General features: G+C 39.5%; 1 protein-coding gene across 1 annotated transcript; it reads left to right on the forward strand.

The window, feature by feature from the left end:
* Positions 1-1,077: 1,077 nt before the first annotated feature.
* LOC132280210 (uncharacterized) lies at positions 1,078-25,176 on the forward strand. Its single transcript, XM_059782382.1, has 3 exons — positions 1,078-1,752; positions 23,888-24,711; positions 24,800-25,176. The coding sequence occupies exons 1-2, from the start codon at positions 1,123-1,125 to the stop codon at positions 24,023-24,025; spliced, it is 768 nt and encodes a 255-aa protein (XP_059638365.1). The 5' UTR covers positions 1,078-1,122; the 3' UTR covers positions 24,026-24,711; positions 24,800-25,176.

The following is a 25,176-nucleotide window of genomic DNA, read 5'->3' on the forward strand; positions in this document are numbered from 1 at the left end:
ACCCTTTTTATAGATTTAATTTTTTATAAAATAATGACAAATTTGATATTAACAAAGTTGCATTAGAAATATTTGTCTTTCATCCCATTTTGAAATGATAACAAAAGTTACTATTCATGCCTTATTGCATTCCACTGAATCCTTTATTTTCCTTCCAACATTTCATACTAGAAACAATCTATCATCTTTATTACCATTATTATTATTTTTTTCCTTTCATTTCCATTGTGCCAAATTGGCCCTAAAATCGCAACATAAGAGATTACCGATTATATATTAAAATTAGAGGTGCAACTTGGGTTACGTAACCCGAACCCACCCAAGCCCAGCTTGATTTTTTATGGGCTTAGACAATCATTTTTATGATTAAGTTTGGGTTTTGGATGAAAAATTCTAACCCAAACTTAATTAGGGTTGAGTTTGGGTTGAGGTGCTATAAACCCGGGTCGAACCTGAACCCGGATTCTATATATTTTTTTTTCCATATATATTTTTATTTGAAATGCATTATATATACTATTCAAATTACGATCACCTTTTTTCTTTCTAACTTCATTTGGTAAATCGTAATTTATTTTATGTTAACATTTAGTAGAATTAATTTTCTAAGAGTTTGTTGGTAATTTATTTATAAATTTGCAATAAGTTTTTAAAACTTTTTTTAAGAGTAATTTAATCATAAAGTAATTCAAGCCCACATTAAATTTGCACCGTGGAGATTGGTCATATGGATAACTTGAATTAGTCTGACTTTCTAACCCGAAATTTAAGTTCGAATTGTAAACCCGAGTTCAAAAAAAAAAAAGAAAAAAAAAAAAGAGATGAACTTGGGTTTAATAGCTAGGGTTGAATATAGAGTTAAGTTTAAGATCGGATTGAATGTAAGGTTAGGATTGGACTCGATTGAACATTTTATATATTGAGTTGCTCCAGTTCGCTTGAGTTGCAGCCTAATTTAAATCTACCGGGTCTAACAATTTTCGAGAAAAAAATGGGGAAGGGGCGGCGCAGATTAGGCCAAGTTATTATACTTACAACTCGCTCGAGTTCCACAGTTATAGGTTAAAAAAAGGAGAAAGGAATTGTGGCGTTTGTAAGTCACAAGGCGCGTTGGAGTTTTGTATGCCTCCCACCCCAACCAAAAAAGGAAAAGAAAAACCTACACCCTTCCCATCTCTCTCACCCAAAAACTTGCAACAAAAGCTCTATACCCATTTTCTCTCACACCCGAAAGCCCTAGATGCAACAATGGCATTAAGCTACTCCCTCTCACACCGAAAAACCCTAGATGCAACAATGGCATTAAGAGCTCTCAACACAATCTACTCGAAGCTCCTCTCTCGAATGGCTGTTTGTTCCCTCCGCACATTCGCTCCCATCAACTCCAATTCCGAATCAGATAATCCAACTAATAATTCGGATTCGGACTTACGTTCAAAACAACTTCCTCATGCCGAAGGTAAGAAAAACAGAGCATTCAATCGATTTATGAAAGACGGGTCAACGTTCCCCCGCAAGGTGTTGAACGACGACGAGAAATATGCGAGGATGGACATGCCGGTGACCCGGAAGCAAGGGCTGAAACTGCTGGTTGCAGACAACTCTCTGAATGCCGTGGAAGAGGTGGATGATGATCCTCTGTCCGTGGAGGAGTACCGAATGAGTTACTTCGGCAACATCGATCTTCCTCAGAGCCTCTACAAGATGGGAAATATCGTAACGGAGCTCAAGGACATTGCGTTTAGCTTGAAAGTAAGTATTACTTTAGTAGAATCGGATATTTAAGTTGTGCTTGTAACTAATAGGTTTTTTTATTTTTATAAAAGAATTTGCTTTATCAATTTGGGACTACAATTGATGGGATTTCAAATACCGGGTAGATTGGAGAAGAAAAATTTAATCCTTTGAATTAATTTTTCTTTAATTAATTCCAAAGCACCAAATCCATGCAAACCCACACCGTCTATAAGGAAACAAATGTCTAAGATCTTCTTACTCTCTAGTTTATATTTATCTCTAGACTCTTGAGTGCTTTCCGTATGTCTAATGTCTTCCTACCCTGTAGTTTTTCTTTTATTTCTATATTCCATTCCATATCACATCTTCCAACTGCACTCAAGTTTAAACACTAAACTATTATATCACGCTCAATGAATTTGCGCCTACTCTTATTTATATTATAAAATTGGTTCTAGAATTATTAAAAAACATATTTTAAAGATATTTACGAGCAATCAGACAAATTTCTAGTTTAGAACATTTTGAGAAGTTAAAGTTCATTTTTTTTATATACTCATTTTACAATTTTATATCTATATATAATAATATTTTCACTTCGAATCCCATCTTACATCCAAACTAAAAACTGAATTTCTTTCTTTCTTTCGAATCCAATTGTTCCAAACATACAAATGGAATTTCATTTTAATTCCTATCTAATCCCAATTCCAACTCCTTTTTCATATTCAAATCCCAAAAGGAACTTTTTTTGGATAAGTAAGGTTTTATAAAAGGCCCTCAAAAGGGGAGCGATCCCAAAGAAGACAACGGCGGACCCACAATCGGCTCTATAGCTTTAAGCTATCCACAAAATTCAAAAGACTATCCATTGAATTACAATCCCGCCCATATACGCAAAAAAATAAAGAAGTAAGAATATTGTATTTAATAGCCCAAATGGGAGACTCCTCTCCTTTAAAGAATCTCCTATTTTTTTCGCACCACAGACCTTACCAAATACAAAGGGGAGTGGCCCTCCAAGCATCTCTGACTCGACTTTCCACTGTCCATCCTTTCTAAGTCTTTAACAAGTCGACCGTGGATTTTGGGAACACCCATGGAAGACCAAACGCAACCCAAAACATAGCCCAAACATCCCTAGCTACTGAGCAATGAATAAGGAGATGGTTGACAAATTCCCCCATCTTCTTGCACATGTAACACATGTCAACCACAATATGACTTCTTTCTCTAAGGTTATCAATAGTAAGGCTACTTCCCAAAGTGACAGTCCACGAGAATAATGCCACCTTCAGAGGAGCTTTTGTCCTCCAAATGGCTTTCCAAGGAAACATAGGGCCAGGGCGCTCCAACATGCATTTGTAGAAAGAATTGACCTCGAACACTCCTCTCGGGGTACCCACCCACAACATCTCGTCCATTCTCACCCTAACCACCACCTGTTTATAGATGAATGCTAGGAAGTCTGTAACCTCCAAAAGTTCCCAATCGTGAAACTGTCTGCGGAACTACACATCCCAAGTCACCTTCCCATTATCGAGTCGATAATAGTTAGCGACCACCGCATCTCTAGCCATAGCAATCCGGTAAATGCGAGAGAATCTACTGGCTAAATCCGAATCCCCACACCATTTGTTTTCCCAAAACTTGGCATTACTTCCGCTTCTAACTTTGAACCGAATACGTTTGGAGAATTCATCCCAACCTCTACGGATAAGTTTCCAAGAGCCCATACCTGCTAGGGTTCTAGGCTCCTAGCCTCCCTAGAAATCCACCCTTCATCGCCCTCCCCGTAATGACAAGCTATAACACGCCTCCAAAGCTTGAACCTTTCTCTCCCGAACCTCCACAACCACTTGCCCAACAATGCCTTATTTAACACATCTAGCCTTCGAATCCCCAAACCCCCTTTATTAATTGGAGAGCACACCCTCTCCCAGTTAACCAAGTGGTACTTGAACTCACCTCCTACACCCCCCACAGAAACTTCCTTTGAATATTATCAAGTCTTCGAACAACTGTCTTAGGCATCGGAAATAGCGACATATAGTAGGTCGGAAGATTTGAAGTGTGCTTTTCATAAGTGTAACCCTCCCCCCTTTGGACAAGTATTGCTTTTTCCAACTTGCAAGCCTCTTCCCAAACCGCTCAACAATCGGATCCCACACAGAAACTCTCCTTGATGAGGCTCCCAAAGGGAGTCCCAAGTAGGAGATCGGAAAAGAGCCAACCCCACACCCCAGAGTATGCCAAGGCATGAATATCATCCACCTCTCCAACTGGTACAATCTCGCTTTTCACAGTGTTAATCTTCAACCCTGAAACAACTTGGAAGCAGGCCAGTACGCACCGTAAATACCTCAACTGAAGGTGGATAGCATCACAAAAGACAATGGTGTCATTCACAAAAAGCAGGTGGGAGATGACCAACTGATTTGGAGCTTTACCCACCGAGAATCCATGAATGAACCCAAGATCACCCGCCCTCCCCATCAGATGGCTAAAGGCCTCCATGACGATAATAAATAAGAATGGGGAAAGAGGGTCCCCCTGCCTCAATCCAAGGGAACTAGCAAAAAAACCAGCTGGGGATCCATTCACTAAAACAGAGAATCGAGCAGTCGAAATACAGAAAAAAATCCACGACCTCCACTTTTGCCCAAAGCTCATTCTCTCCCTCAGGTACATCAAAAAATTCCAGCAAATATGATCATAAGCCTTTTTGATATCCAGCTTGCAAACAACCCCCGGAATACCACTTCTCTCCCTAGCCTCAATGCATTCACTAGCAATCAAAATTGAATCCAGAATTTGACGCCCTCCACCAAATGCATTCTGGGAGTTTGAAATCACCCCTTTGAGAACTCTCCACAACTGAAAACTTTTGTAATAATTTTATACACCACCCCAACAACACTAACTCCTTCGCCTCACATGCTCCACCCTCTTTGGGAATAAGAGTGATGAAGGAAGCGTTGAGGCTCTTCTCAAAAGAACCATGCAGAAAAAAAGAATCCAATGCCCCCATCACCTCAGCCTTCACCACCTCCTAATTCTGATGAAAGAAAGCTAAAGTAAACCCCTCCGGCCCTGGAGCTTTATCCCCATCACAGCTTCTTAGAGCCGCCAACTCCTCATCTTCCCCAAACGGCATTTCAAGCCCGTTTCTATCGCCTTCCGAGATTGTTGCAAACTCAAGCTCATTTGAAAAGTTGTTCATTTGAACTAGACTTGGTTTATAGCGTGCCCCTGTAGAGAGGTGATGATATGCTGTGTTTACATTTTTCTGAAGGAAAGAGGCATTGAAGGTTACAATGACAGAGAGGGCTCTTTCTGCAGTGAGGTCCTATGTTCATATAGAGTAAATTAAATAGAGGAGTCCTCTCCTTCTGAAAGCTTCTAAGGACTAATCCATGTGAGGAAGCCTTTAGTTTCTGGGAGACATTGATTCGCAAAAGATGGAATTTTGCCAGCGGTGGGATTCATGGGCGTAATAGGAAACTATGATTTGTAGTCTCTGCCTATTTTTACATGTCAATTACCTTAGTTCTGTTTTTGCTTCATGTTCTTTTTAAATATTGGAGATTATAGCAGAATAGGTGGTTTATTTTTGCAGTATTTCAATTAAGCTCAACATTTCTGGAAGGGGAATTGTAGCATCAGGCTAGATTGTTTGTCAGGAACCTTTTATTATGACCCCCATAGTAATTATTCAATTAATTTGTGAGTTTCATTGAACAAGATTATGTGCCATGTAGACCACTTTCTTGTGTATTTCTGGTATTCTCCATCCCTTAGAATGAATACTGTTGTTATAGGTGGAATATGAAGCATCCGGAGTGAGCTTTTGGTAGAAATAGCTAGGGGCACTTCCATACAGGATCTTCATGCAAGGTTAACAAATTACTTCAGAAACCCTCCCTCACCAACCCCCCCCTCCCCTCTCCTTTTCTTCTCTCTCTCTCTCTCTCTCTCTCGTGTTTTCAAAAACAAACTCATGAGATGGTGGATAACAATTAGGAAGTGCGAAAAATCGAGAGCCCACTTAGTGACACTGACAGTGCTCCCTTGGCTGTTTTTCTTTGGTAGAACACTTCCATTGATTTTAAAAGTGACATTTATATTGGGACGGAGGGAGTATTATTTATAAGTAACATATCATAAAATAGCGCTTGAAAAGGGAGCATAACCCAAATAGAAAGCTCACAGCCAAAACAATATGCTATATCCTCAAAATATCCCTAAAATTATCATATCTTCTACAAATTTACAATTTCAACCGTTTACCATAACAACTAACAAAAATAAGAATATAGAAAGAATAGAGAATTTGAGTGCCCAAGTAGGAGTCTCCTTCCCATCAAGAGATCTCCTATTACTCTCTCTACCAAATACCTGACCACGAGCAAAGAGGAGCAATTTTCCAAGCATCTCGAACTTGCTTCTATTGTACTTTCTCTTCAAGCTGTAAGCATGCTGTTTGTAGAATGAGGCATGACCAAAGAAACACCAAAGCAGGCAAGAATAAAGCCCTATCTGTCCCTAGTCACTGGGCAATGCAAGAGTAGATTGTTCACCGACTTCTCATCCATCTTACACATACAACACCAATTGACGATCAGCTACGCTGACTCTGCCTTCTCCTGAGGTTTATCAATGGTCAGAATCCTCTCTAAGGTTGTCCGCCCTAAGACCATGGTTGTTAAAATCGCGTTTCTAACTCGTATAATCGCACGATTTTACGATCCAACACACCCAAATGGATCCGAATCGCCTAAAAATCGTTGCTTGTGTAGAATCGCTGGGAGTGTGGGTAGAATCGTGGGATCGTACGATTCTATACGATCCCAGTGATTCTAAATGACTCCATGTTTGTGGTCTTGTTTTGGGTTTAAGAGTTGTCAGAATAAGAAGAAGCCCTAGATCGATTAGCATAGTGCCACAATTCCTTCTCTTTCGCGGTCGACAAAGCAGCTCCGACGAAGAGATAAGATGCCTGAGGAAAAAAAAAAGGAAAAAAAGAGTCGCTGGGGTTTTGGTGAAGAAGAAGAAGAAGCGGAGGAGGAGGAGGAGAGAGAGAGAACAAGAGATTAAGAGGGCTTACCTGAGAAACACGAGAGGGGCTGCCGGCTGCCACTGATATTTGGGAAATTGCAATAGGGGAACAGGGAAATTTGCTCTCTCTCATCTGTTGCTATGGTTTTATCCAACCAGATTGGTCTTGTGCCTTGTTCTTTTCTTTTTTCTTTGTTCTATTGTATAGTTGGGGCTGACGGGCTTTGCAAACTTCAGGTTTTTGAAGCCCAATGTAATATTTGCATTTATATAAATTTTGTCTTACCTCCCAAAAAAAAAAAAAAAATAGGGAAATAGAAAATTTAAAATTTAAAAATTAAAAGATCTGTTTGAATATTTTTATATGAACATACTCCTTAGACAATTGTTTAAGGATAGTTTTTGTTTAGAAAGTTACTTTGAGTTGTATTTTTATTAGTTTGGTATAATCTTACTATTCACGATCCGATTCTACGATTCCAATTCTGCGGAGCCCAAAACGATTGTACGTAGAATCCCGATTCTAACAACCTTGCCTAAGACAGCTACCTCTAAAGGGGTTTTTGTGTGCCCAAATAGCCTTACAAGAAAAAATGCAGCCCTTCCACATTCACTAATCACTTATAAAAGGGAGGACCTCAAATTCATCCTTCTCCTCCTCACCGATCTACAAATTATACAACAGCCCCAATAGCTCAACAAAGTCCTCAACCTTCCAATCTTGAGATGGTCTTATGAATTGTATATATCAAATCAGCCTCCTGTTTTAAGGCGATAACAATCGGTTATGGTAGGAAGTTTGTGTGCTGCAATCCGAAACAGTCTTTGAAAAACCACGAGTAATAATCTCTCTCCACACCAGTTAACCTTGCGGGGTAGCTCAGCTAGTCAGGCTTTGGGTTTTGCTCCCCAATGGTCACTAGTTCGAGACTCCGCAAGGCCATTGGAGGCTTGCGGCTTGTCCGATCGTTAACTTTAGGGCCTCATGGGATTAGTCGAGGTGCGCGCAAGCTGGCCCGGACACCCACGATTACCTTATTTATTGGTCTTTCTGTTTTACTTATCAAAAAAAAAAAATAATCTCTCTCCACACCAGTCATCTACCCAAAACCATATACTCCTCCCATTATTCACTCGAAACCTAACATGTGTTGAGAATTCATCCAACCCTTCCTGATAACTTCCTCACCCACCCCTGCCAGCGCACGCACCTCCAAGGAGCACCAACCACCCCTCCCTTTCCTGAATTATAACTAATGACCCTCCTCCATAACACTTGATCACGCATCTCCAAAGCAACTTCCCCAACAAGGTTTTGTTGAACAAGTCCAACCTTTGAATCCCGAGACCATGTACTTGAATGGGCCTCCTCCCAATTAAAAAGTTGATACTTGAACTTGTCCTCCTTACTGCCCCGCAAGAAGTTCCTTTGGAATCTCTCCATCTTCTGAACAACGATGCTGGAGTTTAAAAGAGGGAGAGAAACTAGGTTCGAAGACTCAAAAGGGTATTCTTCAAGAGTAGAAGTCGCCCCCCTTTGATACATATTGCTTTTTCCACCTTGTAAGTTTCCTCTTGAACCGATCTAACTAGTGGATCCCACGAAGCCACCCTTGTCAGTGGATCTACCAATGGTAAACCCAAATACGTTGACCAGAATGTCCCACTGCACACCCTAGAATATCAGCCAGAAAGTCTCATTTCCCCCACCTTCGCACCGACGCACTTTTCCCTATATTGACCTTTAGGCCAGACACAACCACAAAGCACACCAAAGCACTTGAAGATACCTGAATTGAGCCTCATCTGCCTCACAGATACAACTATTTCATCAACAAACAAAACATGGGATTATCTCCAACTGCAAAGACGTATCCCTGCCCACTCTAAAACCTCTAATATTGCCCAGATCCACTGCTCTCCTCGTCAGCTTACTGAATGCCTCCCTCACATTAATAAACAACAAAGGGGACAAGGGGAACCCCCTACCTCAACCCTCTAGAGCTACCAAAGAACCCAAATGGGGCCCCATTCACCAAAATTGAAAACCTCACTATAGAGATGCAAAAATAAATCCACCTCCTCCACCTCTCCTTGAAACCCATCCTCTTTAGCATACAAAGCAGGAAAGTCCTACATCTTTAGACTTCTCTACATCACGCTTACACATCACACGGGCACGTTGCTCCTCAGCATGGAGCCACATGCTGGCAATTAGAGCAGAATCCAATATTTGCCTCCCTCTAACAAAATCATTCCGGGTCTCCCAATTACATCATTCACCGCTTTATTTAACCTCAAGGGTAGGACTTTAGCTATTAGTTTGTAAACACTACCAATTGAACTAATTGGTCTAATGTCCTTGATGTCATTCGCCCCCCTTCTTTGGGATAAGTGTTAGAAAATTGGCGTTTATGCATTTCTCATACCGGTCATCCCACCTGGAAAGAGTGGACCACCCCCATTAACTCTTTCCTCACCACCTTCCAGTGCCTTATCTTTGTCACAACTCTTCAAGGTACAAACCATCGCCTTTTCCGTGAATGGTCTTTGTATCTCCTCTCTATCCTCTGCTGAGATCACATCAAACTCCAAACCATCCAGCAGTGGTTGTTGCTTGATGCTCTCCATATGCAAGTACTGTTCAAATGACATAATCTCCGTACTAACATCATCCTCCTTGCTCCACACAAGAACATTCACTAGGATTTCTCCAATATGGGTACTCCCTCGGATTGGGCTTGTCCCTTGTTTCCCTTCATTGGGCTTCTTTTGCTCCACTTAGTTGGGCTTGTACTGCCCAATATGTAATTATTTCATCATACATTTCAGTTGTTTAACCATGCGGGAAAAAAAAACCTATGAAATATTTTGTGTTTCAATCCCCTTCCTTGAGCCACAAATGTCACAATCCACCCAAAACCTGTGTAGATATTGTTACTTTTCACACTGTCCTCCGATGCTCAAAATGCGCTTACATGGTTAAGGGCGTCCACACATATAAGCATCAACAACTTCTGCTCCCACGACAATGTGGGAAGTTACAATCACTCCCTCTTAGGACCTAGCGTCATTGTTGGCCAACCCGTGCGCTTATGCACGCTCTCCCATTTTCGGCTGGGGATGGGCTCTGATACCATTTGTCATGACCTAATTAAAACCCATGTAGATATTGTCCGCTTTGCACACTCTCCTCTTGGTGCTCATGATTTTGCTCAAAACGCATCTACATGGTTAGGGGGTATCCACACATATAAATGCCAGGAACTTCTCCCCTCTAGCGATGTGGGAGAGTGTGCAAAATAGCCAATATCTACACTGGTTTTGGGCGGGTCCTTACAAAAAATCCTTGGACTTTTGCCGCCACGAAATCTCTTATAATATAGCAATCTTCCTGAGCACTAAGGTTGCATTCCTCTCCCCTGCACCTCACTAACTTGTCTAAACCCCCGCTCCCTCTGTACGATCAAACACAACAATTGCTAACAAGGAAAAAGCTCTATCTACCTTCTACTTCATACCTTTCTTACCAATGCTTCACTATCTCCTTGAAGCCTTCGCCTGAGGCCACATGTTTTCAAATCTGAATGTGTTTTTTTATTTATTTATTTATTTTTTCTGCCACAATCCACCACAGTCTCGCAACAAAGGGATGTGACCTGAGACTGGTCTAGCCAATGCCACCTAAATAGCGTCAGAATCATCTTCTCCCACTCCCTCGAAATAAAATCTTGTGTGCTATAAATTCTTACATTAAATGTCCTTGTCGAGTAGGACTTCATTCCTCCAGAACGTGGTAACAGCACAAAACCCAGAAAGCACAAAGCACGAGAAAGCGCCATGCTACAATAAATTATATATCTTTAGATGAGATTGTGGACTTTTTGGGTTCTTTGGCTCCGTAGGGTTTTTGTTTGGTTCCTTGTTTATCTCTTGGGATGCGTTCTCCGTTTGAATGCTTTCTAATACATTTTATTTATTAAAAAAGAAAAACACAACTAGAATAAATAGTATAGACAAATCTGCTAAAGAAACTAATCGCTTTTCTTGGTCGTCTTTGTAGTCTAGATTATGTATACTTTTATTTTTAATTAGTATTCCATACTATTAGGGCCATTTCTAACACGAACACGAGACATTGTGTTAAATGGGTCATTTCTAACACGAACACAACATATTTATCCGACACGTTTAATTACACAGGTTAGTTATAAATGGATTTGCAAGTCAAACACGAACATGACACATTTAGTTACCATGTCAATTCGGGTCATAGTTGTTGAAGGTTCAATGTGCACTATGGTGCCAAAGGTCTTTTGGATCCTAAACACAAGGTGCAACATATGTGCATGGCTGATCAAAGGAAGGTGCGTATTTGATCATCATATATATTAGTTACTTCTTCCAGCCCAAAATTCTTCTCCATTTTTCTATTTTGGATTGTCCCAAAATACATTTCCCATTCCAAAAATGGTTGTACTATTTTTTATAACATTCCCAAACTATCCTTCTGACATTGATTTAATTAAAGGAGTGCACTAATTACGGAGTACTATTTTGTCTTTTAACAATGATAAATTTGGAAATTCACTATTATCAATGCAATAAGAAAGTATTAAAAACCCATTACCATAAAAAGTTGGATTCCCTACACACCCTAAGAATTTTGGAACACATTATAAGTTTATAAAGTTTAATTAAACTATTCAACACATACTTGTCAATATTAAAATAAGAAATAACCAGTGGCCTAGCGGTATCGGCTTCTTACTTTTCAAAGGGAGGTCAGGGGTTCAAGTCTCAGAACAGACAAGTGTGTGTGAGTTCCAATTAGGGGGAAAAAAAAAAAGAAAGAAATATTTTCAACTTATCAATTCAATAAAGGGTTAATTTCACTGACACCCTCTCAGGTTTGGCCAAACATCACCTTCAAACATCTTTCGAAAATAACTATCACTTATATTGGAAACTTTTGCTCCGTTTTTCACTCACACCCCAATCGTTAATTGCACAGTTATGACCCAATCGTTAATTGCACAGTTATGACACAATGCAAAATGACTTAAATATCCTTTGACTTTATCAAAACAACTCTTTAGCCTAAAAAATGATAAAAGACAAAAATATCCCTAAAACTATATTAACATACATATATATACATACCCATTTTGTTTAAACACACACACACACACACACACACACACACACACACACACACATATATCTATAGATACCCATTTCGTTTAAACCCATAATAGGTTTATACTATATATATATATATATATATACATAATTAGTTTTAGATATGGACATACACATAATTAATTTTAAAACACCCTCTTTCTTTCTTTATTTCTTTTATTATTATTATTTTTTTTTTCAATAATGGGTTCATACTATATACAGTCCTCACATCTTTAGTTTCCTATTATAATGTATAAATTATTTTGGAACTCCTATTAAATCTGTAACTTATTTTTAATTGTATTGAATTGAATTTGTATTTAATTATTTTTAACTGTTATTGTAACACCCCCAAATCAAATTACACAAAAATTGACAATATATATGTCATACAGTTAGCTATATATATATTGATTATATATAATTAGTTGTTGTATTAGTGAAAGAAATGTTAATGGAGTTTGAGGATCAAGAGGAAGAGGAGCAAGATGAGGAGATTGAGTTGCCACCGAGTTAGGTAACTCGTCTTGACCCTAGATGGAGCTAACACGCTGCCATATGAAGCGGCACCCAGGAAACTAGGTCCCAGGGTGGCTGAAAATCCACGTCGTCGGACTTGGTGGCCACACCGTGTACGGTTGCGGCGGAGAGTTCATGCCGGCCGGCCTGGAAGGCACCTTGGCAAATACGTTGCAAAAGAGCTCCACCCGCTGTGAACGGTGATGGTTGGTGGTACAGATCCTCCACGCCAAAGCTCTACCCAATTCAAAATTTCCAAGCCCATCCAAGGCGTCAAGACCATCGACTCCACCTGCAATCTTTGGTTCGGCGTCCCTCCCACCAAACCACCACCGTCCACGGGACCGTGAATATCCACCACCACCCATCACTGCTAACCGCCGCCAATTTGTTAGTTTGTTAAAAAAATCAACGCTGCAATTTACAGCCGTTCTCCGTTGATGGCACAGAGATGTCGTCACTTACAATATATATTTGCGATTATAATATATATATATATATATATATATATATATATATATATTTTAAACTAGGTCTATTTCTATTTATATAACTGAAGGTATAATGTATATTTTGGAATAAATAGGATTAAAAAATAAGGGGGTATAGTTGTCTTTTTTATATTATTAACGGAGATTTTAACGGAAAAATAGAAATAGACCTAAGTGATAGTTATTTTTGAAAGATGTTTGAGAGTGATATTTGGCCAAACCTAAGGGGTTGTTTGTGAAATTAACCCTTCAATAAATTAGTTAAATCAACATACATATATCTTTTCTATTTGCATATGAATTCAATAAATGTATATTTTTTTGATAAGTAAGATTGTATTAAAGCGCCCAAAAGGGGATGCATCCCACAAAGCAAACACAAGACCAAATGGGGCCTCTAAATACTCAAAGAGCCCAAAATATCAACAATTTCCTCTATAGAATTACAATTTCTCCCTAGAACCTAACAAAAAAGAGTCCTAATAATAGAGAACTTAAAGAGTCCCTATAGGAGTCTCCTTTCGTTCAAAAGATCTCCTATTCCTTTCTAGCCATAGGCACCACCAGATGCATAGATGCATAAGGGTGCAACCCTCCAATAATCCCGAGCTCATTTAATAGAGAACAAAAAAGAGTGCTAATAATAGAGAACTTAAGAGTCCCTATAGGAGTCTTCTTTCCTTCAAAAGATCTTCTATTCCTTTTTAGCCATAAGCACTACCAGACGCATAAGGGCGCAACCCTCCAATAATCCTGAGCTTGGCCCCCACTATACACCCTCTCCAAGCCTCCACCAAAGCATTAGGGAACTTTGGCATGACCTAAAGAACCTTAAAAGTAAACCCCAACAATCCTGAGCCAAAGGGCAATGCAGGAGCAGATGATCCACCGTTTCCTCATCTCTTTTGCACATGCACAACACCAATTGATGATGAATTCAATAAAATCAATGTGTAATAAGAACAATTTGAGCTATGTGCCCAAAAAATAAAAAATTCTTTAAAAATGGGATTTTGATATATCAACTAAGAGAGGATTAGGCTAATTAATGCTCATAAATAATTTCATATGCATATGTATTAACCAAATTAAATGTGATTATGAATCTGAAATAATTGTAATTTTCATTATGCACTACTTTAAACATATATTATCGTAAGTATTCATAATTAAGCACTAAATGCAACTATAAAGTTATGGATTTTGTCAAATATTTCATAATGTTGAAAAATATGATCATGATATGATATCAAACATTCTTTTTTTTTTTTTTGATAAGTAAAAAATATATTAGAAAAACGTTCAAAAGGGGAACGCGTCCCTAATTCGCAAAAACGAAAAAACAGAAGTCAAACCTATGGACCAATAGAGTCCAAGAGAATAAAAAAATCATCAATCGAGGAGCAAGCGCTGCCTCTTACATAACAGAAAAGAAAGCGAAGAATATGAGACTTTAGGTTTGCTAAAGACGATTCCTTTCCTTTAAAATTTCTGTTATTTCTCTCCCTCCAAATGCACCACCAAACACAGTGTGGGGCGACCCTCCAAAAATCATTAGCATGACGAGTAGCAGGGCATCTTCTCCAAGCATTCATTAATTGAAAAGAACGCTTAGGCATTACCCATTGAACTCCAAAAATACTGAATGTGAGATTCCAACAATCAGACGCAACAGGACAATGCATAAGAAAATAGTCCACGGACTCACCATCAGTTTTACAGAGACAGCACCAGTTAACAATGGTGTTACCTCTCTTGTGCAAATTATCCAATGTTAGAATTTTTCCCCAGGTAGCAGTCCAAACAAAGAAGGCGACTCTAAGAGGAGCTTTAGAGCGCCAAATACACTTCCATGGGAAATTATGTCCAATAAATTTAGACAAACACAAGAACATGGATCGAACTCCGTATCTACCATGAAGAGAGGGGGTCCACAAAATGTCATTACAACCTCTGCCAACATCCTTTTGTCTATACAATAGGTTCAAAAAGACGCATACTTCTGCTATCTCCCAATCCTGAAAAGAATGCCTAAAATGCACATCCCACATAACTCCATTGTTATCAAGATGATAACAGTCAATTACGTAAGCATGCTTATTCTCGGTTATACAAAAGAGACGAGGAAAGGAAAGTGACAACAACTAATCACCACACCATAAGTCTTCCCAAAATCTAACATTCGTACCATTACGAACCTTGAACTGAATATGGGTGGAAAACACATCCCAACCTTTCCAAATGAACTTCCAAACGCCAACGCCTCCATTGATAGATACAAGACGAGAGGACCAACCTCCACTCTCCTCCCCAAAACGACACGAGATAACTCTTCTCCATTGTTGATGACGCTCTTTATCGAACCTCCATAACCACTTCCCCAATAAGGCTCTATTCAAAAAGACCAACTTCCGAATGCCTAAACCGCCAAACTTCAAAGGTTTGCAAACTTGCTCCCAATTAACAAGATGATACTTAAACTCCTCTCCTTTTCCACCCCAAAGAAAATCTCTTTGAATTTTTTCGATCCGTTCAGCAGCAGAGCACGGGATTTGAAACAAGGATAAAAAATATGTGGGAAGGGACAAGAGGGTGCTCTTAATAAGAGTGACCTTCCTCCCTTTCGAAAGATATTGTTTTTTCCATCCCGTCAATCCTTTTTCATACGTGTTAATTATCGGATCCCAGGTCCCCACTCTTCTAGAGGATACTCTCAAAGGTAATCCCAGATAAGGGAGTGGAAAAGCACCCACTCCACACCCAAGAACTGCAGCTAAGGTGGAAATATCAAAAACATCCCCCACTGGGACAAGCACACTCGTTCCAACATTAATCTTAAGACTAGACAGCGCTTGGAAGCATGTAAGAATGCACCTCAAATACCTGAGTTGGGAAACATCAGCATTACAAAAAACCAAGGTATCATCTGCAAACAACAAATGGGATATCTCAATCTGATTAGCAACATCTCTACCAACTGTGAATCCCCCTATGTAACCCAGATCGTCTGCTTTTTTCATTAATCTGCTCAATCCCTCCATAACAATAAGTAATAGAAAAGACGACAAAGGATCTCCTTGTCTCAAACCACGCGAGCTCGAGAAAAAAACAGCAGGAAAGCCGTTCACAAGCACAGAGAACATAACGGACGAGATGCAATATTCAATCCATTTTATCCATCGATCCCCGAACCCCATTCTTCGAAGCAAGTAAAGAAGAAATTTCCAAGTCACGTGATCATAAACTTTCTCGATATCAAGTTTGCATTAGACACCAGGAACTTCACTCTTCAACCTAGAGTCAACACATTCTCCTGCGATAATAACGAAATCTAAAATCTGCACCAACAAAAGCATTTTGTGACTCTGAAATAATTCCATCCAAAACATTTCGCATTCTAAGAACAAGGACCTCGGCAATCATCTCACTAGACTGATTGGCCGGAAGACCTTAATGTCAGAGGCGTCGCCCTTCTTAGGAATAAGAGCAATGAAAGATGCATTCAATGATTTTTCAAATGTGCCATGAGAATGAAAATCCTGAAACGTGCCCATTACCATAGTTATTAAAGGCATTGGAGCCTAGGCGCGAGGTGCACGGCGAGGTGCACGCCCGAGTGATGTGTGGCGCACAAGTAAAAATTTAAAACAATAATTCTTAGCAAAAAGAACACAATTAAACAATAAACATCCAGTAATAAAAATACTAAATATATCACAATTAAACCAATAAAGCAACCAGCAAAATAGCCCAATTAAAACAATAAAGCTCCATTAAGAAAAACTGCAAATAGAAGGTATTTAGTTTCAGTTTTGAGTGATAAAACCAAACAATCTTAAACAATCTCAAAGGAAGAAGAAAAAAACAGAACAGAAAAAGAAAAAGGAAAAAAAAAAAAAAAAAAGCAGGAATGGTAAATTTATTTTATTCTTTTATTGCACAAGAAGACAAAGTTCATTGCAATAAACTACTCCCCTTTCTTTCTTTCTCTTTTTGGTCTTTCTTTATTCGTTCCACTCTCTCACGTTTCTATGTTGTATCCATTTTTATTTGATCATTGCATTTCTTTTCTTTATTTTATTCTTTTATTGCACAAGAAGACAAATTTACAGCACATGGAAAAAGCTGAACAACACATGGAAAAGTGAACAACACATGGAAAAAGCTGAATAACACATGGATAAGTAATCAGGCGCGCCTAGGCGCTCCTGAATAAAAGCATCAAGCGCGTTCCAGGCGCGCGCCTAATGAAGGTCGCTGCGCCTAGGCTATTATGAGTGCGCCTGTAGGTGCCTAGTGCCTAGGCGCGTGCCTAGGCGTGCCTTTAATAACACTGTCCATTACCTCATTTGCGCACCACCTCTCAACTCTCCTTAAGAAACCGCATAGTGAATCTGTCTGGCCCTAGAGCTTTATCACCATTACAATTGGATAACGCCTTAAGAACTTCCTCTTCAGAGAACGGAACGTCAAGCCTATCACTATCCAGCATAGAAATAGCATCGAAATGCAAACCGTCAAATTTGGGTCTCCATCCCAAAGTCTCGGTATAGAGCTGCTGATAAAAAGAAACAATTCCCCCATGCACCTCATCTTCTTTCCACAATTCTGAACCATTCACATGAATGTGCCCAATGTTATTGTATCTTCTATGAGCGTTAGTAAGCCTGTGAAAGAATTTAGTATTGCGGTCGCCTTCTTTGAGCCACAGAGCCCGAGATTTATGACGCCACGAAATCTCCTCCATAGTAGCAATCTCAGCAAAAGTCGCCAGACAAGATGCTCTTCTAGAGCGCAGAGACTCTGAGCCTTGCCCTAGCTCATCAAGATGATCAAGTTCAGCAATATAAGCCAGGACTCTATTTTTCTTCCATTCAAGATTCCCAAACACCTCTTTGTTCCACTTCTTAAGCTCATATTTGAGAATCTGAAACTTCTTAGCAAGCACATAACTGGTAGAGCCTGTAAACGTTGCTTCCCCCCACCAGGACTGGACCTTCCCTTGGAAGTCCTCAGCTCTCAACCACATATTTTCGAAGCGAAATGGTGTGCGTCTAGATGTCATACCTCCACAACCAAGGACTAAGGGCTCGTGATCAGACGTGACTCTAACCAAAGCTGCCTGAGTGACATCCGGGAACTTCTCCTCCCAATCTCCAAAATTCAGGAATCTATCTAGCCTTGATAGAGTAACTGGGTCTCTGCCGCTTGACCAAGTGAAAGTTGCCCCTTCCAATGGCAAATCAATAAGAAGGTGACCATCAATAAAGTCAGAGAACTGGGTCATCTCCGGAGACCACCTCCCCCCTGTGGATCTCTCAAATGGAGATCGAACAGAATTGAAGTCCCCGCCTAAGCACTAAGGCAACGAGTTCTTGCCAAAAAATAGGTCTTTCACAATCAATAACGGGTCTATAAACTCCAGAAAAGACCCAACTGAAAGTATCATCTTCCATCTGAAACACTCATGATGAAGAAAATAGCCCTTTCCAGAAATTCGTTCCGGACATCCATTTGCGATCCCACATAATAAGAATGCCGCCCGATGTGCTGGAGGCGTTCAATGCTTCCCAATCCAAGAACCTACTTCCCCAAAGGCTTCTAACCACATCATCAGTAATAGAAGCCAACTTGGTTTCTTGCAAACATATAGCATGGGCATTCCACTTCCTCACAGCAACTTTAACCACCCTTCTTTTGTCCGGATCATTTAATCCACGGACGTTCCATGTAATAATTCGTATCTTCATTGAGAACCAAAAATAATCAATGCCCTTCCTCCCTGCTTCCCACTCCTGGTCCTTCCCCTTTCTTTATTCACTCCATCCTTCCCTTCGTAATTGACATTGGAAATAAGGTTCTTAACCTCCTGATCTCCTTTCCGATGTGCATGTTTCCTATTTTTATCAACTTTTGTGCTTTTAAAGGTCTCTGTATGGTTATTTCCTGCCACAATAACATGAAGAATGGATTGTGTTCGGTCATCATCACCTTCCGAGGAGACACCCAAAGCTTCACTGACCTCGCCAATATTATCAAACACCTAGTCCATACCCAAATCGTTTGTCGTCTCTAGGCAATCAGGGTGCACAGTTGCTAAGGGTTCCATAATGTCCACGTCAGATTGATCAATATCCCAGGCAAGAGGACAGATCTGTTGAGAAGAAAACTGATCTTCAAACTCCTCCCCTTTGCTTTCAACACTGTTCTGATACAAGTTTAATTGCAGATTCAGCTCTGTTCCATGGTCATCCGTAAAATTTGTCATCAAATCATGGGTGTAATTCGTCCCAGTCACGGAGGGTAAACCATTTAAGCCTTTTAGAGCAACAAAGAGCTTAAGTTCGTTAAGTAAAGTCATGGCTAAATCATCTGTCAGCTTGAAATGAAGGTCCCGTCCTACACATACTATGACCCCGTTAGAACAACTAACACTTCCGGACGTGATCATTGAAGACAATGACTCTTTAGCCCGTGGAACAATGGCCTCAGAAAAACCCCTCTTATGATCCAAACGATCCTCCACACCACGGCCACCATTTCCCATCACCTCACAAGTAGGGGTAGAAAATGAGCTCTTAGAATGAGAAACAGAGGTCAAACCTGGAGAAGGAGAAGGAGAAGGAGAAGGAGAGCATGCTACCCATTTATGTTTTTAAGTACGAGTCCATCGAGTGCCTTGGCGACTAGCTGAAGCAACTGGCAGTCTCCACTTTTCTTTCTCAGTCCGACGCTGAAATGAAGAAGAGGAGAGAGTTTGGTTTTGGATTTGAGCTTGAACCTGGGCTTGTCTTTTAGATGGATCTGGTTCGTTGAGAAAGGAAACAGAAAGTGAGTTGGGTCCTCTAAATACCCGTCTTTTAGTGTGGGCTGTCTTAGGCCCAAAGTCAGGCTTGAACTTGAGCCCATTCCTCCCAGATCCAAAACTTAACACTTTAGCTTGCCCTGAACCCCTCCAACCTAAATCAACCTTAGGCCAATTTGTGCGGCCCTACCCAACCTCTTCACCAACCCTTGTAGATAAGGATAGGGACGAATCTGGAAGTGAGCCTCTACGAGCGCCACGTGTAATTTTATTCTTGTCAGCTGCAACGCGCTTAACCGGCGCGTCTCGGCTACTTGATTCCTCGCACAAATTTTTTGAAGTTCTCTATCTTTCAGCCATTGTTGGACCTGTTGCACCACTTCTTTCCCTTTGTTAAGAAGCGAATACCATCCTTCCTCAGTCATAAGATGAGACCCGTCACTGCATTCAAGACTCTCTGTCGAGGGAACCAACTCCGGCGCGACTTCTTCCCAAATCGCCACCTTGTAACAGAAAGTGTCATCATTAATAAACACGAATTGCGGACAGGTCGATCCTATTCTCACTGTAATCCGAATGCTTTCGGCGTCCCTTGTTTCATCTGCAACAACTCCCATAAATCCGCCGCACAACTCCCCTACTTCAACAAATAAAGCATGACACCATAGGTGAAGGGGCAGTCCAAACATCCGGATCTGTTTGAGACCTTTGTCTCTAAGGACGCCGCAACAACCAACCCTAAAAGACCACACATCGATCCACAAGGTTGCAGATCCGCATTGACGCCGGCCTTCCTTCAACACACGTTGAGCTTTTGCCTGAGAAGGAAACCTGAATAGGAGCAACGAATCGGATAAGGGAGTAACCCCCATTCCACAGGACGTATTCCATGCTCACACCGCCCCTTCCTCCACCCGATCACATCCCCCAACTTCCTTGTCAAAACGACCGACCAAGCAAGGTGAGAGAACTGATTTCCTCCCTCCGACAGGCTCCTCGTCGATGTACAAAGACGGCCCTCGATGTGGAACTGCTGACTTCACATCCCTTCTCAGTGAAATTCTTGGAATCCTTGCAATTTCTAAAAAAGATTTCATCGCAAACTGAAACTGAAAAACAAAATCACGATCGCCTTGAAATCGCCCCTAGTGGGGTGAAATCGCCCATAGTGACATTCTAATTTAGTAGTCATTTGAAAAAAGAAAAATGATATGAATAAATTATTGAAAAATAGAGAACAAATTTCACTTACCTTAAAATATTCTGTTCATCTCTGTCAGGTGTCCCAACGGCAGGGGGAATCAAGAGAGGTAAGTGGAATTTACCCAAAAATTGAAAGACACTTTTTTTTTTGGCCTGGGACATACTAAAAAGTGCATGCCAGTGAGCCTGACTGAAGGGGCTTGGCCTTTACTAGGTCAAGGCTCTCTAGCTGAGCCTCGACAAGCCTGGGACTTTTTTAGAGCCTAGGTGTGCCCTTAACAACTATGGTATGGGATGACACTATTGCAATCCAAGCACGATTAGTCAAACGTAAACACATTTATTTCATGTCGTATCAGTTATTGTCACTCCTACCTATTATTTTTATTTCGGGTTGGATCAGTAATAGCAGGTTCATTCTTGTTTGAGGTGGTGGTCTGTGTTTTCAAAATTTTAAAACCTAGACCGAATGCTTGCATTTATGATTGGATCATTAATAGCGGCACATGTCGCGTGACATCTCTCCCATTGCCATCCCCTATATGCCATGTTGCAACCGAGCTGCCTCCCACCCCTTTTTGGTTGTTAAGAAGACCCTCTCCTTTTGTTCGCCTCTTCTTTTTACGTGCTTCAGGCGCTTGCAAAGACCCTTGTCCCCAACCTCTCTTGTCCCTTTTACCTCTACTTCTCATATTTCAATTTCCGGCATACTTCCGATGCACACTTGGCTTCGTCCTTCTCTCACCACCAATCCTTCTCTTGAGTTAACAACTTCTCATGTTGATCTCTGAGCGATGCTACTGTCAGAGTCAATTCTGACATGGTTCTTCCAACACAGCCACCTGATAAAACACCTTCCCGTCCCCCGCCATCACAAAAGCGGGTTTCTCCTCTCTGTCCAGGCCTAAAATTTTATTCTTTTCATGTTTACCTTTTCATTTGCTTTTACGCCCTTAAAATCACCACACTGATCCCCAATTGCAACGAATTGTGGATGGCACCATAGATGGAGCTGCACACCATACAATAGAATTCGCCATTCCTTGCTCTTCCTCATAATGCCAGAGAATCCCACTCTGTATTTAAAAAAGCATCTCCCCACTATGGTTTTCCCTTTTTTAAAACCATATTTGCCTCATTGAGAGAATGTAGCTTGAATAGAAGTATTGGGTCCCCGGCAATGAAGTCACACACCCCAGTCATCACCATTCAAGACTTCATAGCCCACTCTTCTGTCTTCTCGAGGCTTGCGACTTCTGTGTAGAAAAAACCAAAAGGCACAGTTATTAAGTCTCTTTCCTTCTCTCGGCACTCCCACATCTACTTTGATGTGCCCTCCATTTGACGACAATAGCCCGAAAGTGAGAATGCGCGGTAGTCTTACTACCTCCAAAAACCTTCTCCTCTTCATACAGACTTGTCACAAACGTAAGATCACGCTAAAGACAGGTCGACGCTTATCCTTGCCGTCTCTATCGCGCAAAGAATATAATGCAACTCTCTATTGCTGAAGATATCTTGAAATGCTGATGCTCAGTCTTTATAAGTAACATTACATCATCTATCAACGGAATTTTGTTTCATTACTTCTAATCCATGCCTTGGACTTGGAGTACTAATGCCCAGTTGCAAAGGTCAAATTGCAGTCTTTTATTTCTATCGTTCCAGAACATCAATTCCATGCTTGTCATTGCTAGTTTTAAAAAATGAAGACTGCCCGTAATGAGAGCATGTTGTTCACAGCATGAAATGTTTCGAATATCTAATTCAATCTGAATTTTTACATTGTGTTTAGCTATAACTTCCCTCTTCTAGGGAATTTTATTATTATCATAGTTAGTAAATTACGCTAAGGAAAAAGAGAAGAAGAAGGATTTGGGAATGTATGAGTATAATTCGACTTTTTTTTTATTTTTTTATTTTTTTTATTATTTTTTTAATACATTGCAAAATTCGGCCAAATAAACGGAAAAGAAAAATACGAATACGGATACATACATGTATAACACGTATGAGGTGAAAATTCGGGACAAAAAATTAAGCTATACACATCTTATATATTTTCTTCTATATCATATACTTGTAAAGACAATAAAAGAAAATGTTACAATTAATAAAATAAATCCCATTTTATGCAAATTTACACCGTATGCCTCAACTTCCATCGTAGAATCTGGTATTAGCTTCGTGCATAAAGTTGAGTAAGTTGGTAATTTGTATGATTGAGTCATACAACGTAAATTCTAGGACTCAAATACAGATACACTCTTCACGAAATCAATAAAAGATCGAGTCTGAACCACATTGAATTGAATATCATTCGAAATAATATGCTTAGCAATTTTTTTATTTACCTCACTCCTATTTATTTTCTTAATTATTTCTGGCATGGTGTATTTGATGTGAACCCTTTGAAGATGAGGGGGGAAATTTAACAAGTCTACATTGTTCAACATCAGTTGAAGTAATGTAGTCTCAACTTTTTTTTTTTGTTCAGACCACCGGTTGCTAATAGTAATGTAGTGCTTGAGAAAAATATAGAATTAAAATTGAAATGTAAATAAAAATAATTGGGTTATCAGGAAACATAAAATAGATAAATAAATAAATGAATTAAAGGGCTAAACATATAAAATCGTTTCATTTGGGTTAATAGTGAAAACCGTATCTTTCAAACTTCAATTTCAAGCGGGAGCATTTCCCAAAGCATCGTACGTACACGTCTAATTCGTGAATTTACTTCCAGGATTGTCATTTCTATTTTTGTACCTGATTCTTAAAAACAATCAAGAAAGATTCTGGCTTCATGTGATTAAAATGTTTATCTTTTCGTTGTTATTTGTTACTATATTTTTGCCTTTAATGCTGTTTTTATATTTTGCCTCCTTAGGAATCCTTCATCGAATGGTGCGTGCCATTTACATCAAGGAAGGAAATTTTCCAAACATTGACAATTTTATTGCAAGTTCTGTATCTTTTATCAACGAAGGAAATTTTAAAAGCATCCACAATTGCATCCCCAATTTAGTCGTAAGTTCAATATATACATAACTTTAATTTTTAATTTTATTTTTTATCTAATTCAGATTTTTTTTAACAATTATATTGTTTGATCTTTAAACAACATGTTTTTTGTGGACCCCAACAACTTTTTTTCGAACAGAAGCACAACATTATATTAGAAAATTATGGGTTGTTCAAAAAGGGCAACACTGATTGGCATGTGGCTGGGGTTTCCAAGACCAGATATATCTCGATAAATGACTTCATGTGGTTGGTACTCTGGATTCCTAAAAAGTACAAAAAAAGGATTTATAATTACCTGTTTAAGCAGCAAATTTATGTTTTGGAGAGTTCTCCAATGACACTATTAAAATACTCAGTACTCTGTTCTTGGAGAGCACCATTCGATGGACAGTACAAGTTAAATGTTTCTGTGTTTTTTAAGAAAAATCTTGGTGGGACCAAGGAAGCTTGTTGTGGAGAAGTATTAAGAGATTGTAGGGGAAGGATTTTGGAAATTTTCTATAAGCCATTTCCTGATGCAACATCTAGAGATGAAGTATTGTTACTTGGAGTGCTTCATGGGATAGATGAAATTCTTAAAAGGAGATTGGAAGCAAAGGATATATTATTGGAGATTAACCATAAAAAAATTGTCAAGGTGCTAAATCGTGAGAACGATATACCAATTGAATGTCTTGGACTTTATCAGTAAGTTTTTTTGTATAAAGTTCGAGTTTATTCTTAAAATTTATATTCAAGTTTCCAATTATATTGATATAAAACTATTGTGATGCAGCAAAATTTTTGGTTCGTTAGAATTTGATAAATATGAAATATCATTTCAATATTCTCAAGGAAACACGGTAGCTAATAGAGTTGCGTATATAGCTTCGCATCTGACCGTGGGACAGAGTTTTCCCATAGGCGATAGAGGTTTTGAAACAGAAGTCAGGCATGATCGATTGAATATTCCACGATATGAGATCATCCCGAAAGAATCGTCTGATGAGGAATTTGAAGTCTGGTACTTTTACTTTTCTTATAGTATTTTAAATTCCTGAAATGAGAAAGTAATTACTGTGATCTTGTGTTGCTCACCCGGCATTAGAAACAAAAATAAATAATAAGGGGAAATTTAAATTTCTCTATTTCATCAGTATTAAAGTAATCCTA

This window comes from Cornus florida, unplaced genomic scaffold (genome assembly GCF_030987335.1).
Source record: "Cornus florida cultivar Cherokee Brave unplaced genomic scaffold, ASM3098733v1 CherokeeBrave_3.0.0_Hap2_Chr10, whole genome shotgun sequence".
NCBI lineage: Eukaryota > Viridiplantae > Streptophyta > Magnoliopsida > Cornales > Cornaceae > Cornus > Cornus florida.

What these genes read in the sequence shown, in the direction of transcription:
- LOC132280210 (XM_059782382.1), top strand. Translation starts at nt 1,123, where the DNA reads ATGCCTCCCACCCCAACCAAAAAAGGAAAAGAAAAACCTACACCCTTC. An exon ending in ACATTGCGTTTAGCTTGAAA is followed by an intron (nt 1,753 to 23,887) that starts GTAAGTATTACT and finishes TTGCCTCCTTAG; the next exon opens with GAATCCTTCATCGAATGGTG.